Source organism: Aquarana catesbeiana, linkage group LG05 (assembly GCF_042186555.1).
Source record: "Aquarana catesbeiana isolate 2022-GZ linkage group LG05, ASM4218655v1, whole genome shotgun sequence".
Taxonomy (NCBI): domain Eukaryota; kingdom Metazoa; phylum Chordata; class Amphibia; order Anura; family Ranidae; genus Aquarana; species Aquarana catesbeiana.
Genome location: NC_133328.1, coordinates 66,523,430 through 66,540,011, shown reverse-complemented (window position 1 = coordinate 66,540,011; position 16,582 = coordinate 66,523,430). Strand labels below are relative to the sequence as shown.

At 44.1% G+C, this 16,582-nt stretch overlaps 1 protein-coding gene across 1 annotated transcript in view; it reads left to right on the top strand.

Moving 5' to 3' along the window:
• The window catches only part of MAP3K8 (mitogen-activated protein kinase kinase kinase 8), a 49,278-nt gene that overhangs the window by 16,846 nt on the left and 15,850 nt on the right, over positions 1-16,582 (top strand). Inside the window, exon 3 of the mRNA XM_073629845.1 lies at positions 4,649-4,816. Within this exon, the coding sequence (XP_073485946.1) occupies positions 4,649-4,816 (168 nt within the window). The remainder of the gene's footprint in view (positions 1-4,648; positions 4,817-16,582) is intronic.

Genomic DNA, 16,582 nt, shown 5'->3' with positions numbered 1-16,582 from the left:
AACAAATCTCAGAAAGAGACGTGGTGTTTAAGTGGTTAAGAAACCACACTATAAGCTCACGTTTGCCCCAATTAGTAATAAAACTTTCATAATTCAGCTGCTGAAATTCTTACAAAGGTAGTCGTGCAAACATTAGCCCCCGTGAAGCCCTCACTGATATAATCTCTATTTTAACCTAGCTGTCCTACTTTAACAACCACTGCCTGCACTGATAAATAAAACACAGGGGTTTATTTACTATAACTGAAGAGTGGAAAATCTGGTGCAGCTTTGCATAGAAACCAATCAGCTTCCAGGTTTTATTATCAAAGCTTAGTTGAACAAGCTGAAGTTAGAAGCTGATTGTCTACCATGCACAGCTGCACCAGATTTTGCACTCTCCAGTTTTAGTAAATTGACCCCATTGTGAAGTTAGCACTGAGCTTTCTGTTGGAAGAGTGTCTACACACAGAGTGATGTTTACAATCGGAAACTGCTGTCTTGCCGTGGGCTAAATTGTATACACACCACACCTAGTACCAGCATTCGTGTTTGTTGCTTCACACGGAATATCTCACCTCATCTGCTGACGGTTTGATGCGTCAATGCTTATGATCGCTGTGTGTTTATTCTCCAATTGCATCATAATTAGCCAGTTAGCTTTCCCATAACTTAACTTTTCAGGCTCTTGACATAAACCACGCTGCATCCTATGTATAGGAAGTTTAGGGCAAAGCTACCTTGAGGAAGGGCAGGCAACTAGCATCTTCAGAAGGTCTGCAATGGCAAACTCCTTTTTTTTTTTTTTTTTTTTTCTTTCATTTAATGTTTCATTTATATAGAGATTTAGAGAATAGCTCTGCACAAGCAAATATCTGAAGGGGCTCTGCACTCATTGCCTGCTATAGCTTTGAAAATTCTTAAGGCTTCATTCATACCATGGTGCAGAGCCGTCCGTTTTTCTGCAAGGGCTCAAAGAAAACAATGGTTCTCTATGTGCCCTGTTCACGCCACACCGTGTGGATGTTTTTCTGCACAGGGATCTGCAATGTCTATGAACAGGGCACATAACTGATGCACATGAAAACTAATATCAGTATGCATAAAAACTCACTAAAATGTACATGAAAACGGATGTAAGCTCATGTCTCTGCAAGTGAAATGCTGTGCAGTTTTCCCATCATGAAAAAACACAACGATATGTCCTAACTTTTGAAGCGGAATATCATTGTTATGGCAGCAGCTAGCTGCCAAACCCCACTATCCTCTTCTTCGGTCCATTTTCCGATAATGGTGGTCTCTGCGGCGGATTCGCAGCGATATCACTTTTATCGCGGTGGGAGAGGGGACCCCCCCCCCTCCCGCCGCACTCAGGTGCCCTCCGCCGCTTACCAGAGCTGTCGGCAGCAGCGGAGGCGATCGGATGTTGTCCCTTGCTGGGTATGGAGACGAGTGAGGGGAAGATGGCCCCCATCCGTTTCCATACCATTGCAGGGCGGAAGCGACGTCAAAACGCCACTTCTGCCCATAGCTCTTAAAGAGACATATATATTTTTTTTTTTTTTTTTTTTTTTTTTTTTTAAATGACAACATTTTTTTTTTTTTTTTTTTTTTATTGCATTTTAGTGTAAATATGAGATTTGAGGTCTTTTGACTCCAGATCTCATATTTAAGAGGTCCTGTCATGCTTTTTTTTCTTTTACAAGGGATGTTTACATTCCTTGTAATAGGAATAAAAGTGACACCTTTAAAAAAAAAAAAAGTGTAAAAATAAAAGGTAAAATAAATAAGAAAAATAAAAAAAAAAAATTTAAATGCGCCCCGTGCCGCCAAGCTCGCGTGCAGAAGCTCATACGTGAGTAACGCCTACATATCAAAACGGTGTTCAAAACACACATGTGAGGTATCGCCATGATTGGTAAAGCGAGAGCAATAATCAAAAAATAATAAAAATACATAAAAAAATAATAAAAAAAGCCCTAGACCTCCTCTGTAACTCAAAACATGCAACCTGTAGAATTTTTTAAACGTCACCTATGGAGATTTTTAAGGGTAAAAGTTTGTCGCCATTCCACAAGCGGGCGCAATTTTGAAGCATGACATGTTGGGTATCAATTTACTCGGCATAACGTTATCTTTCACAATATAAAAAAAAATTGGGCTAACTTTACTGTTGTCTTTAATTCAAAGTGTATTTTCTTAAAAAAAAAGTGCGCTTGTAAGACCGCTGCGCAAATACGGTGTGACAAAGTATTGCAACGACCAACATTTTATTCTCTAGGGTGTTAGAAAAAGAATGTATAATGTTTGGGGGTTCTAAGTAATTTTCTAGCAAAAAAACAGCTTTTAACTTGTAAACATCAAATCTGAAAAAGAGGCTCGGTCCTTAAGTGGTTAATAAATAAATTCATCTAGTCACTAAAATCCAGGAAAAATACAATTAGATTTTGTTTTCCCCCCTTAATTAAAAAGTCACACAATAAAGGCTGGGACATAAAACAGGGCGGGAGGGCGAGGAGCTCCACAGCTATTCCTTCTGAGGCAAATGAGCCCGCTGCCATGGAACCTTCCTTAACCACTTCAATACTGGGCACTTTCACCCCTTCCTGCCCAGGCCAATTTTTGGCTTTCAGCATTGTCACACTTTGAATGAAAATTGCGCGGTCATGCAATACTGTACCCAAATGATAATTTTCTTTACCACAAACCAAGCTTTCTTTTGGTTGTATTTAATCACCACAATTTTTTGTTTGTTTTTTGCTAAAGAGATAATAAAAATAAGACCCAAAATTTTGACAAAAATAAAAGTTTTTCTTCATTTTTGTTATAAAATGTTGTAAATAAGTGTAGCCAAGTCCCGGGTTCCCTTTGGTCTAATGAGAACCTCCAGAGTTAGGGACAGCTGACATCCTTCTGTGTAGAGTGGGTTACCAGGCATGGTGGTTGTAATGCAAGGTAGATTTATGGGCGCCAGACACTTCTTGAATGTAAAGTTATTTTCTCTTAACAGAACTGTGGGAGAGAGGGTTTAGGGCTGTTAGGGTTTGCAATGTTAATTGGCAGACTCTGAGACTTCTAAAGGGTGAACAGCCATGCAGGGAAAGGCACCCAGCCGGGGACCACATCTGCATGTGTAGACACGCTGTCTCCTATGGCAACAATCTTGAACAGTTTCTAATAAAGGTTACAATGAACTCTTTCACTTCCTCTACAATCTCCTATTGTAGATCTTCACTCAACTGAGCTCCCAGTCTCTCTCACTAGACTTGCTGATCCACTGCCACTGGATCTCTTGAGCTCTTCCAACCTGCTCTCTTGGTATCTTTCTCAAGCGTCACCCCCGCTTCCCTGCTGGGTCCCTAGCTTGGCATCCAAGATACTCCTCAAGCGTCACCCCACTGGCCTGCTCGGTCCCTGGCTTGGCACACAAGGCTGCTCTGCAAGCGTCACCTCCCCTGGCTGGGTCCCTGGCTTGACATCTGCTGAAGTTTCCCAATCCTTCACTGTCCCCGGTTGGTGAGCATACTGCTCTGGTACTTGCTTCAGCTACTCACAGTGGTCCCTGGTAATAAGGTGGATGGTCACTAAGTGGTAACAGCTTCCCCTCTACCTCCGACCACGACAGGTTCTTCGGCCGGCAGAACCGTCACTACTGGTTGGACTGCAAGCCACAATCCCAACCCTACGCTACTCTCTTGCTTCTGGATAGGCCCTCAGACAGCCTAGCAGCCAGATGTCCATGGGATAGGCCTCAGGCTCTGGCCTAGCAGCCCGGGGCAGCACAACACACGTCCAGCCAGACAGCCGTCCAGGTGGCACAGAACCACGATTACCTGACCTCACCCAAATAAATAGGCTCTCCTAGAAGGCCAAGGGACCCAAGAAGATCCCTGCCCATTAGCTGAGATGTTCCATCTATTCCTAACCTGTTGCAATGCCCTTGTCTTGTCTAATGCCACCAGATAACTGGCTATCTAGTGACAGAAGAGAGAAGTGCAGCAATTCCAGAATTGGGGTGGAATCAATTGATCTCCTATCAATTGGCCAAGGCAACTATACCTGGCAGGTAAATTTACTAGCAACCCTGCCTAAACATCAGGGTGCTACATTAGTTTTCTCCTTTACTGATGGGCACTAATGAGGCAACACTGAACGGCACTGATGAAGAGGCACTAATATGCAGCACTGATGGGCGGTGTTCTGTCCGATTAGGCGACCCATCAAATCTTCCGTAACGTTCCGTAATGGCCATCTTGGTACACCCTGCACTCAGCCGCAATACGCCTACAGTCTGAAGTCACCAAGCGGACATCTTTTTACACTCACCGAATTCTTGCATTTCTCACTCACAATACAGTATTTATAACTGTGTGACACTGTTTTGATTTTGAACCTTGTATACCTCTATACATAACACTCATGTATCAATATCTATGCTTTTTGGTGATTTCTTTTATCTTGACTTTGATATAGTGAAAAAAAAAAAAAAAACTCCAGTTTTTAGTTATGCATTTTTTATTATAATTGTTACTGTGACAGTATTTTTATCATTATATATATAAAGTCTCTTTCTTAGTTCTAATAGAGAAGTATGCACAGTAAGTGTTGATATATTGCCAAAGATGAATAGGTAAGAGACAGAAATGAATATTTAATCTCTCTCCTCTAGATGCTCACCATCAAGGATGGGCGATACCAGACAGACAGCGACGTGCTGCTATTTCCATGGAAGATGACATACCAGAGCCACGGCTCAGAGTTAATCCCCAGGGGGGCTTTTGGGAAAGTCCACTTGGCACAGGATACAGCGACCAGAAAGAGAATGGCGTGTAAGCTGGTAGGTTACTGCAATCATGTTTTCATCAAACTGGATGTTTGTCCTCCCCCTTTTTTCCTTTTTTTTTTTTTTTTTTTTTTTTTTTTTTTTTCCATAAAAATGATTTTACTGAAAACTCAAGTGGTAACACAACAAAATGCTAACTACTGAGAGCCGGATAGATCCAGCTGCCTTATCGTATATTAAGTTAAAATGAGGTTTCATGCAGTAACTGGCACCACTTCAACAATCAAAAAGAGAGAATATATTTTAAGCGTTTTTAATGCTGGAGGCTAAAAATTTCATAACAGGCTTGTATGCTGAAAAATGATTATTCATAAATAGTTCCTTTTGTAGTACTTATATGCAATAGTAGTGCATGTCTTTTAAACGTATTAGAAGTAAAGATATAGTATTTACCTGGTGATCCTGCCAGTTTCTGTGGTCCCTATACACTTCCTGTGGTAAGGCGAGAACACTAAATACAAGCTTCTATTGCTGTGGTAGCATTGTTTCCCTCTTCTGTGTGCTTTTGGTGTAGAACAGTGTTCTCCAAATTGTGGCCCGGGGACCAGATGAGGCCCTTTGCTTGCCATTATCTGGCCCTGAGGGCAATATTCCTCCCACTGACATTAATAATGGGGCATTATTCCTCCTACTGATATGAGGCAGTATTTCTCAGACTGACACCAAAAGTGGGGCATCATTCCTGACACCAAAAGTGGGGCATCATTCCTGACACCAAAAGTGGGGCATCATTCCTGACACCAAAAGTGGGACATCATTCCTGACACCAAAAGTGGGACATCATTCCTGACACCAAAAGTGGGACATCATTCCTGACACCAAAAGTGGGACATCATTCCTGACACCAAAAGTGGGACATCATTCCTGACACCAAAAGTGGGGCATCATTCCTGACACCAAAAGTGGGGCATCATTCCTGACACCAAAAGTGGGACATCATTCCTGACACCAAAAGTGGGGCATCATTCCTGACACCAATGATGGGTCACAATTCCTTCCCCTGATACCAATGATGGAGCATTGTTTACTAACATTGACACAGGGGCATTCTCTACTTCCACTGGCCACATTCCAGCCCCCCTAAAGTCTGAAGGACCGTAAACTGGCCCTTCGTTTAGAGAGTTTGGAGACCCCTGGTGTAGAACATCATCACACCAAGCCAACGCACTGCATGGGGGTCAGGGGTCCATTTTCATACCTGCTGGCTAAAGCTGGCCACCAAACCAGGAGAATTTTGTTAGAAAAAATAAGTTTTCAGAACGTGTGTTTAATTATCTAAGCATTAATTGGGGTCAAATAGACGACTGTTTTTGACTTGAGTGACAAGGAAAATAGAAGGAGGAGGATGGAAAGGTTTTGAAAATTGAGAAAAAGATGGAATTCTAATGCCACGTACACACGATCGCACATTCCAACAACAAAATCCGTGTTTTTTTTTCGGATGAATGTTGGCTCAAACTTGTCCTGCATACACACGGTCACACAAATCTTGTTGGAAATTCCGAACGTCAAGAACGCGGTGACATACATCGCATACGACGAGCTGAGAAAAATGAAGTTCAATAGCCAGTGCGGCTCTTCTGCTTGATTCCGAGCATGCGTGGAACTTTGTGCATCGGAATTGTGTACTCACGGTCGGAATTTCTGACAACAAGCTCCCATCGAACATTTCACGTCGGAAAACCGTGTGTACGCGGCATAACTGTGACTGTAGTTCAGACATATTTATTGTAAAGCACATGCACATCACAAAATCAAATGTTGGATTCAAAACACTGGCATGGGAATCTAACAGGATTTTTCAGGTTTTTTTTTTTTTTTTTTTTTTTTTTTTTTTTTACGAAATTTATCCATAATGGTATTATTGAATGTTCTGGCAAATGATCTTTCTCTACTCCTGGCAAATGATTATTTCTCTATGAACATGTGAATAAAATTCTACTGTGTGCTTTATGGCGGTACATTGTCCCCTTCCCTAACCCCCCCCACCCCCCAAATTCACAATTCAGGGTTTTCTTCTTGTTTTTCTACGACACACTACACTTCACATTAGAGCTGCACGATTAATCGTTAAGAATTGTTATCGCAATTTTTCCCTTTCCGTCATTTCAGGACAGCCACAATAGAGAGATAGTCTCCTCCCCTTCCTCTGGAAACACTGCGCCAGCCCATAAAATCTCTCCTCCCCTGCCAGACCTCAGTTATTAGTGTTTCCTCCGGTGGGGAGACACTGTGCAGAGGAACCAGGCCGGGTGCAGTCAGGGAGACTGTGGCCTCTTTTTTAAAAAAATCATCCCTAGGGAAGCAGGGGCTTCCAGGATGAAGAGTGGCGGTACTTACCGCAGCTGAAGCCACCCCTTCCTTGCCGAGCGCGGCATCAGGTCGTGGGGGACCCCTATCGCGTCCACAGGGCCGCAGCATGGAGACAGTCCGCTCTCCCCTGTATCTATACAGGCCGCAAAAGTTTGGAACCAGCGGGCCGGACGACGGGTGACGTCATTTCCGGCGGGGGGGGGCGGACGCTTTCCCTTTGACCCGCGACTTCCGGTTCCGGGTCGCGGGGCTGATAGGGGGCCGGGCTCAGGCTGGAGTGAGTCGGTTCACATGTACACAGTGTGAGACTCTACACAGGCAACCACCTGCAGTCATGTCTGAGGCAGATGCTGCAGCTCATACGGACGCTGTCTCCAGCCTTCCAAAGGTAAGAGTTCCCTGGGGAGGGGTCCTCTCTATCTAAGGTTTGCTCTCCCTCATGTATGGTTCCTTACTTAGAGGGAGGGCAGTCCCCCTGGGTGGTCAGGGGGTGGGGGGGTGAGCGCAGTTCCCTTAAGGTGGTTCTGGTACACCCCCAGGGTTGTTTCCACTTAAACTTGCTGAAAGTAATATGTGTTTTTTTGTATGTATTTTCAGAAATCTACAGAAAAAACAAAGTCCACTCATGTCTCTAAAAGGAAGTGTGCCTCTTGTAGAGACAGTTTAGGGGAAGCATGGACTAAGGTTTTGTGGGTTGGCAGCTTCTGTGAAAGAGTTGTCATCCACCTTTTCATCTTTTAAAACCTTGTTTGAGACGTTCAAGCTTCCCTCTAAACCCATTCAGCAGGACACAACCCCGCCTCATGCTCAGGGCTCTGCACCTGCCAGATCTACCAATTTAGTTATGGCAGAGGAGATGTCAGGCCCTTCCGGGGTGGAGCGGAGGCAACCGGACAGTGGCACGTCTGATTCCCATGAGGAATCAGAAGGGGAGGACCAGGACGGGGAGTCCAGGAAAATCTCCAGGTATAAATTGTCCCTGGATGAGGTGGAAGATCTCTTGGGGGCAATATATACAACCCTCGGGATACACGAGGATAAAAAAACCCCCATCTCTCCACGACCTTATGTATAAGGGCTTGGGAGATCAAAAAAGAAAAGTTTTTCCAGTACATGAAGTTCTGGTGGAAACGATTAAGAAGGAGTGGCAGGATCCTGAGAGGAAACCCTTTTTTTCTAGCTCCCTTTAAAAGAAGGTTTCCATTTTCAGAGGATCCAGTGTCCATTTGGAATAAAAATCCCAAGTTGGATGCCGCCTTCTCTCAGGTCTCTAGGCACACAGACCTGGCATTCGAGGATATGGGGGCCTTGTCGGATGTCATGGACAAAAGGATAGACTCACTTCTAAAAAAGACGTGGGACTCAACTGTGGGTAACTTAAAGCCAGAAATGGCTGTTACGGTCGTAGCCCGCAATTTAGAGCACTGGCTTTTCCAGATTCAGGAGCACATTGAAGCTGGCACAGCCAAGGAGACTATCCTAGCCTCGTTCCCCACGATTCTGCGAGGAATCGCATACATTGCAGACGCCTCAGCAGAGTCAGTCCGTATGTCGGCCAGATCAGCGGCGCTGGCGAATTCGGCCAGAAGAGCGCTCTGGCTGAAAACTTGGCCGGGGGACACCGCCTCCAAGGTTAAATTGTGCGGGATACCCCTGACAGGTGATCTACTCTTTGGCCCTGGTTTAGAGACGGTCTTAGACCGTACAGCGGACAAAAAGAAGTCCTTTCCGCCTAAGAGGAAAGCCCCAGCTCAGACGAGAAAGGGGTTTCGTCCGAAAAAAGGCAAGGAATCTCCCAAGCAAGGGAAGAAAACTTGGGGCCAAAGAGGCAAGGGCAGAGGAGGGGCGATTTTTCGCCCTCCTGAGAAGGCCCGTAAAGATCAATGACTCTCTAGGGACGGTGGGAGGAAGACTGGGGGCCTTCCTTCCACAGTGGGAGACCCTCTCACCCAATCGATTCATCCTGGGGGTCATAAGAAGGGGGTATCTCTTGGAATTCTCAAGGCCACCCCCGCAAAGGTTCCTTGTTACGAAGCTTCCCAGCTGCACAGCAAAGGCCGAAGCTTTGGTGGACGCCCTGAAGGAACTGGAGATTCTGAACGTAGTTCACAGAGTACCAAGGGGGCAGGAAGGAGAGGGGTTCTATTCCCACGTATTTGTGGTGAAGAAGCCCTCGGGAAAATTCAGATTGATTCTGAATTTAAAACCCTTAAACAGGTCAATTTGCTACAAAAGATTCCGCATGGAGTCAATCTTTACGGTCAGGGCCCTGTTACCACACAACTGTTATATGGTGTCTCTGGATCTCAGAGACGCATATTTACACGTCCCTATCGCAGAAACCTCCCAGAGGTTCCTCCGTTTAGCAGTAGACCTGCAGGGCACAATACTGCATCTGCAGTTTCAAGCACTGCCCTTCGGGCTATCCTCCTCGCCCCGCATATTCACAAAGGTACTGGCAGAGGCGTTGGCCTTCCTGCGACTCCAGGGGGTATCAGTTATAGCCTATCTGGACGACCTGCTTCTTTTTGCAGTATCCCCAGAACAGTTGATCATGGACCTCGATCTAACCAAGAGGGTTCTAACAGGTTTGGGGTGGCTGCTGAACTTAGAAAAGTCCAGTCTCATTCCCTCACAGCGCATTGTGTACCTAGGGTACCTGCTGGACACTACGCTCTTGAGAGTTTTTCTTCCAAGGGAAAAAATTCTAAAACTGGACAGAGCAGTTTTCTCCCTCCAGTGCAACCATCTGGTGTCCAAGAGGTCCATAATGTCAACATTAGGCCTTCTAACTTCTACTCTTCCAGCAGTGCAGTGGGCAGGATTACATTTTCGCCCCCTACAATCATATGTACTAAGAGTATGGGACCACAGTCAGAGGGATCTAGACACCTTAGTACAGGTTCCCCATCAAATAAAGAGATCTCTTTGGTGGTGGAGGAAGGAAGTGAACTTGTCACAGGGACGTCTGTGGCTCATCCCAGTCCCGCAGATCGTAACCACGGATGCAAGTGGCAAGGGCTGGGGGGCACATCTGGGATCCCTTCTAGCGCAGGGCACATGGAAGGGCGACGAGCTGCAGAGGTCTTCCAACTGGAAAGAGCTGAGGGCAGTAGGCCTAGCCCTCAGATTCTTCAAAAAGGAACTCCAGGGCCACCATGTACAGGTACGGTCGGACAACTCATCCACCGTGGCCTATATAAACAAGCAGGGAGGCACCAGGAGCGGAAGTCTGCTGGCCCTAGCAGAAGACATTCTAAGCTGGGCCGAGTCCAACACTCTCTCACTCTCAGCGGTTTTTCTGAGAGGGGAGAGGAATATAATCGCAGATTTTCTCAGCCGGAGGAGTCTAAAGGAAGGAGATTGGGCCCTCAACCAGGAGGTTTTCAATCTCATATCCGAGAAATGGGGACCCCCGGAAGTGGATCTTTTCGCTTCAAAAGACAACGCGAAAACCCCCTGTTTTTTCTCCCTAAACGCAGGGGAAGGAGCACTGGGGGTGGACGCATTATCTCAGAATTGGCATTTCAGGACATGTTATGCCTTCCCTCCTCCGGTACTATTACCGGCGGTTCTGAGGAAGTTTCAATTAGAGAGCACCTCTCTTATTCTGGTAGCTCCACATTGGCCGAAAAGGGCATGGTTTTCAATCCTCAGTCAGTTAGCAGCTGAACCTCCCCTTTTCCTTCCACCTCGAAAGGATCTTCTGTCGCAGGGTCCAGTCCTCTGCCCACAGGTGCAGCAGTGGAAATTAGCGGCCTGGCTACTGAGGAGGGTATATTAAGATCCAAGGGGTTTTCAGAGAGCTTGATCTCTACCCTCCTCAACAGTAGGAAAAAGGAGACCCGTAAGATTTACAAAAAGGTCTGGATCCTTTTCAACAAATGGTGCATAGAAAACTCCTTCTCGGTGCAGAGTCCCGTAGCTGCGTTGGAATTTCTGCAGTGTGGAGCGGACAAGGGTTTAGCTGTAGGTACCCTTAAAAGTCAGGTTTCAGCACTCAGTGCTTATCTGGAGAAGTCTCTGGCTACCAATCCATGGGTGGTCAGATTCTTTAAGGCACTGTCAAGACAGAGACCTACCAGGGGTCCTCCCTTTCCCGGGTGGGACCTATCTCTGGTTTTACAGAGCCTTACGGGAAGTCCCTTTGAGCCATTGGGCAAGTGCCTGTTAAGGGAACTTACCCTAAAAACAGTATTTTTAGTTGCAGTGACAACTGCCAGGAGGGTCAGCGAAATTGAGGCGTTATCAATTAGACCTCCTTTTTGTGTTATTTTGCCAGACAGGATAGTCCTTAAGACTGATCCAGCTTTTTTGCCTAAGGTGGCGTCAGGCTTTCATAGAAGCCAGGAAGTAGTCCTACCCTCGTTTTGTCCCAATCCTTCAGGTGAAAGGGAACTAAAATTTCATTTTTTAGATGTAAGGAGGTGTATCCTACAATACCTAGAGATGACTAAAACAATAAGGAAGTCTGATTCTCTATTTATTTTATTTTCTGGGGCCAGAAAGGGTCTCAGAGCGTCCCGACGCACGATTGCCAGGTGGCTTAGATTAGCTATTGGACAGGCATATTCTTTAGCAGGGAAGGAGGTCCCTAGAGGCATAAAGGCACACTCCATCAGAGCAGTGGCAACTTCCCAGGCAGAGAAGGCTGGAGCAACGCCAGAGCAAATATGCAAGGCAGCGACATGGTCCAGCTACTCCACTTTCGTTAGACATTACAGAGTGGACCTGGTGGCGGCAGGTGAGCAGGCTTTTGGGCGAAAAGTTCTGCAAGCTGTAGTCCCACCCTAATTGGTAAGTGCTCGATTATCCTCTCTATTGTGGCTGTCCTGAAATGACGGAAAGGGAAAATTAAAGTTACGTACCGGTAACGTCTTTTCCTGTAGTCTTTCAGGACAGCCCTAGTTACCCACCCTAAGCTTGGGGGGGTCTTATTAAAGACCAGAACGCAATATGGTAATGATATTGATTGGTATGTTATTAATGTGTTCTTGTGTCTCCCCAGCTGGCCGGAGGTACTCTTGAAAGAACTGAGGTCTGGCAGGGGAGGAGAGATTTTATGGGCTGGCGCAGTGTTTCCAGAGGAAGGGGAGGAGACTATCTCTCTATTGTGGCTGTCCTGAAAGACTACAGGAAAAGACGTTACCGGTACGTAACTTTAATTTTTTCCCCCTCGCAATCTTATCAAAGCATTTTCCCATTCTTTCTATGCAAAGAATTCTCTACTCAAGCTGACATCTGTCAAAAAACAAAAACAGGCAGTCTGCCAAGTATCACAACATTCCTCAGCTGCTGAGCTAACTATAAACATTATAAAGTTTTTTTGTTCTTTAGATCAAAGGAATGAACTTTGGTCTGTAAATGAGGGAGGTTTAATCACTTAAAGACTAAACCTTTTTCTGACAGTTGTTGGTTTCAAGTTAAAATCATTATTTTTTGCTAGAAAATTACTTAGAATCCCCAAACTATATATATATATATATATATATATATATATAATATATATATATATATATATATATAAATTTTTTTTTGTTTTTTAGCAGAGACCCTAGAGAATAAACTGGTGGTTGTTGCAATATTTTTTGCACAGCAGTGTTTCAAATGCAATTTTTGGGGAAAAAAATACACTTTAATAAATAAAAAAAAAAAAATTAAACAGTAAAGTTAGCCCATTTTTTTTTTTTTTGTATAATGTGAAAGATGATATTATGCTGCAAGAATTGTTAAGAGAATCGTGATTTTTATCCTAAGCAGCAAAAAAAATCGTGATTTTCATTTTAGCCACAATCGTGCAGCTCTACTTCACATGCAAAATCCCATTCTTTATAAATGTCCTGTTCACACTTGTATGCTTAGTCACCCTATGCTCTATGCTCACATGAGCTTTTTTTTTTTTTTTTTTCTTAGTATATTTAAGCCTTAGGCCCCCTTCAGACTATGATGTGACGTAAGACAGCAGGTGTCTCGCATATGTGCCACTCCTTAATTTCAATTGGGTGCCCTATGTGGGATAAATGCGGTGAAATAGCTCATGCAACTTTTTAAGCTTCAAGCAGATGTGTTTTTTTTTTTTTTTTTTTTTGCAAAAAAATCACATCTCCTTGTTGAGTTTGTAATGTGTTAAAAGAGAAGTTTCAGGGTTACAAACACATTTATACTCACCTAGGTGGATGCAGCACCAATCCCAGCTGCATCTAAGACCGAGAACTGAGCGATTTAAAGCCTTTTTTTTTTCTTTTACCTGTAGGTAAAAGTTAAAAAAAAAAAAGGTATACAACCGCTTTAAAGACAGCTGATCACTGGCTCTCTGCTGTGCCCCTCCAGCACTCACTAGAGCACTGGGCTGTGGAGGGGGCAGGCATGGCTGGCTCAGTCTCCTAGTGGCTCAATTAGAGACTGAGCCAGCTGTTGGTCCAGGCCTCTGGGTGGATCCCAACATTAAAGTCAGGATCGATCCAGAGCCTAGACTACCTGAGTGACATCAGGGGACTTTAGCCTGCTGTTGGCTGAAAACTGGTCACAGGAGTGCAGAACGAATGGCAATCCTGTGATCCATAGGAGAAATACAGCCAAAATAACTTTGATCGTACTTCTCCTTTAACAATGAATGGCACTTCAAGCGTGGTTTTTGTGCATTTCATAAATGCATGCTAAATCACGTGATTTGTTTGAATCTTCACGAAATGCTATAGAGTAGAACTCCTCTCCATCACATAGACTTATTAGCCTGTGTTTGCTATATTGACTATTGATCATCTTTGTTCCCATTCAATGAACTTCATTCAGATATTTTGTATCAGCAGACGTAAATTTTGATCTCATGTGAATCCTGAGTTGTTGCGCCTATACTTGTTACTACTCCTCCCCTATAGAACTGTTCTCCTCCTTTTTGCTAGTTGAGGAAACAAGCACCTAGAGCTTTGATATACAGTAGGTATGTATATAATCTAACCCAAAATATCACAACTTTCCTGAGATCATATCAGTGTTTTAATAGTAACTCTATTTATTTCCTCGTCTTCTTCCCCTTCATGCGATTAAACAAATAATACTGTATTTTATTGTTTACCTTTCCGTACAAGGAAGTTTGTCTGCTGCAAACTTCCTCATCGAATGATTGCTCAAATACAGTTCTTTCCATTGTAGCAGTACAATGCATATAGCACAGGATATTAGAGATATCAGCAAAGGGCACAGATCAAGGTGAATGAGTCCATATAAACCAATCAGCAAATGTCTGTTATAGCTGGGATTCATTTAAAGCTGAACTCTGGTAAAAGGAAAAATAGTGTAAATATAAGAGTAGTATATTATTCATATTTGAATCTTGGGGTGCTTTGTGTATTTCTTCCAGATCTGAGCAGTAATCCAGTGTGAGACTTTCTCTCTGTGCAGATATAGACCGGTCACTGCTTATCTCTCTTCTTGTGCAGGGTGACTGGTCTTGTCTCCACCCCTCCTGTAGTTTTCTGCAGGCAGTCTGTAGTGGGTGGAGCCTGGTCCCTCCCACAGGTCTGCTCTCTGCACAGGCTATGTACAACACAGTGATGATGACATCACTATTTTTACAGGGTAATAACTGGGTATGCAAAAGCATTTGGTGCACACAAAGTAAATGTTTGTTTATCTTTCGTTGCTATTGAGGAATATATTTAATTGAGAGGAGTTGTGTCTGGAGTTCAGCTTTCGTTTCCATTCACACTTGTAGGACTCCAAAGTTGTGCCAACTTTGGAGTGCAACTTTGACGCAACTTTGGATGGGTGCGACTTGGATAGGACTTTGGCTTTAACCAATGATAATGGTCAACTGTTGCATTGTGTAACATTCAGGTACAGCTTTCATGCAACTTTTGAAGGTTAAGATTGAAGTCTTTGGCCCTCACGTTGCATGAAAGTTGGACCAAGTGCAACTTTAAGTCACACATATATGAATGGTTATCATTGGGAAACATGGGGAACAACTTGTCATGCAACTTTGATTTCCAAAGTTGCATGACAAGTCACACAAGTGTGACTGGAGCCTTAATTGCATAGGTTACTATTATGTTTTACTCCCCAGCGCTATTACTTTCTACCGCTCCTTGCACTGTCATAATAAATGTTCCTGAAGATGAGTGTTCAGAAAATAGCTGACAGATTAGTAGTATGTAAATGCGCATGAAATGCAGAACAATGATGCAGCACATTTGCTTACTATCCCAACTTTAGAAGTTCAGGAACATGGGATGATTGATGCCTAATCCTGCCAATAATTATTGTCATGTGACCGTATATCTGTGTACACTGTGTATAAAACCTCTCTATATACATACTATACTCTGTATGTACACTGTATATATATATATATATATATATATATATATATATATATGTGTATATGTATGTATGTATGTGTGTGTGTGTGTGTGTGTGTGTGTGTATACAGGATGTCTCAACTTACAAGCTGACGTCAATGCATTGTTTAACCTCTTGGTGCCCTTTAATAGGTCTATGACACTGGGAGGTGGGGCGCGGCTTAAGATCACGTGACTGCCTGTCACGGAGGTCAAGTGGTCCGAAAACTCTTATTGCGATTGGGAGCTTTTGATAAAGTGACAATAACTGTGTTGGGAGCGTGCAGCGTGCTCGTGCTCTCGGCACATGCATATTAGGGGCAATTAACATAAATATGCAGCCCCTTGGCGCTAAGGACCAGGTGCGGAGAAGCCGCATATTTGCGTATATGGCCAGTGCCAAGGGGTTAATTGGGCAACTATGTGGCAAATGAGGTTGAATATTGATAAATGTAAAGTTATGCACTTGGGGGATAAAAACATACATAAATAATACATTCTAGGAGGAGAACAGCTGGGGGAGTCAGTGGTGGAGAAGGATTTGGGTGTTCTGGTAGATCATAGACCTAATAATAGCATGCAATGAAAAGCTGTACGTTTTCACTCGTTGGGGTTGATTTACTAAATGCAAATAGACTGTGCACTTTGCAAATTGGGTATTTTTTGCAAAGCTTTACTAGCTTTACCTTATTTACTAAGCTCTAAGTGCAAAGTGCACAGTCTATTTGCCCTTTGTATACCCCTTTATATACAGAGTGTATGGCGTGTCTGGATGACTAATCACTGGGCAAGCAGCAGAGATCAGATGGCAATAAAAACTTCCTGGGGCTTGTATTTCTCTTCCCGACTGTATACAGTGGAGAGGGGAGGGGCCTCTGACCCGGGCATGTATCAGCAACAGTGTAAGCAGAGCCGACTCACTGAAGAGTGAAGCCGATACATGCCCGGGTCAGAGGCCCCTCCCCTCTCCACTGTATACAATCGGAGAGAGAACTACTAGCCCCAGGGAGATCTCGCGGCTCACCGGCACCATAGAGCTGCCGATTTGCCACCTCCCACCTCCTCCCCTGCATACTAAAACTGACAGCCAGAGGTGCAGGGGAGATGC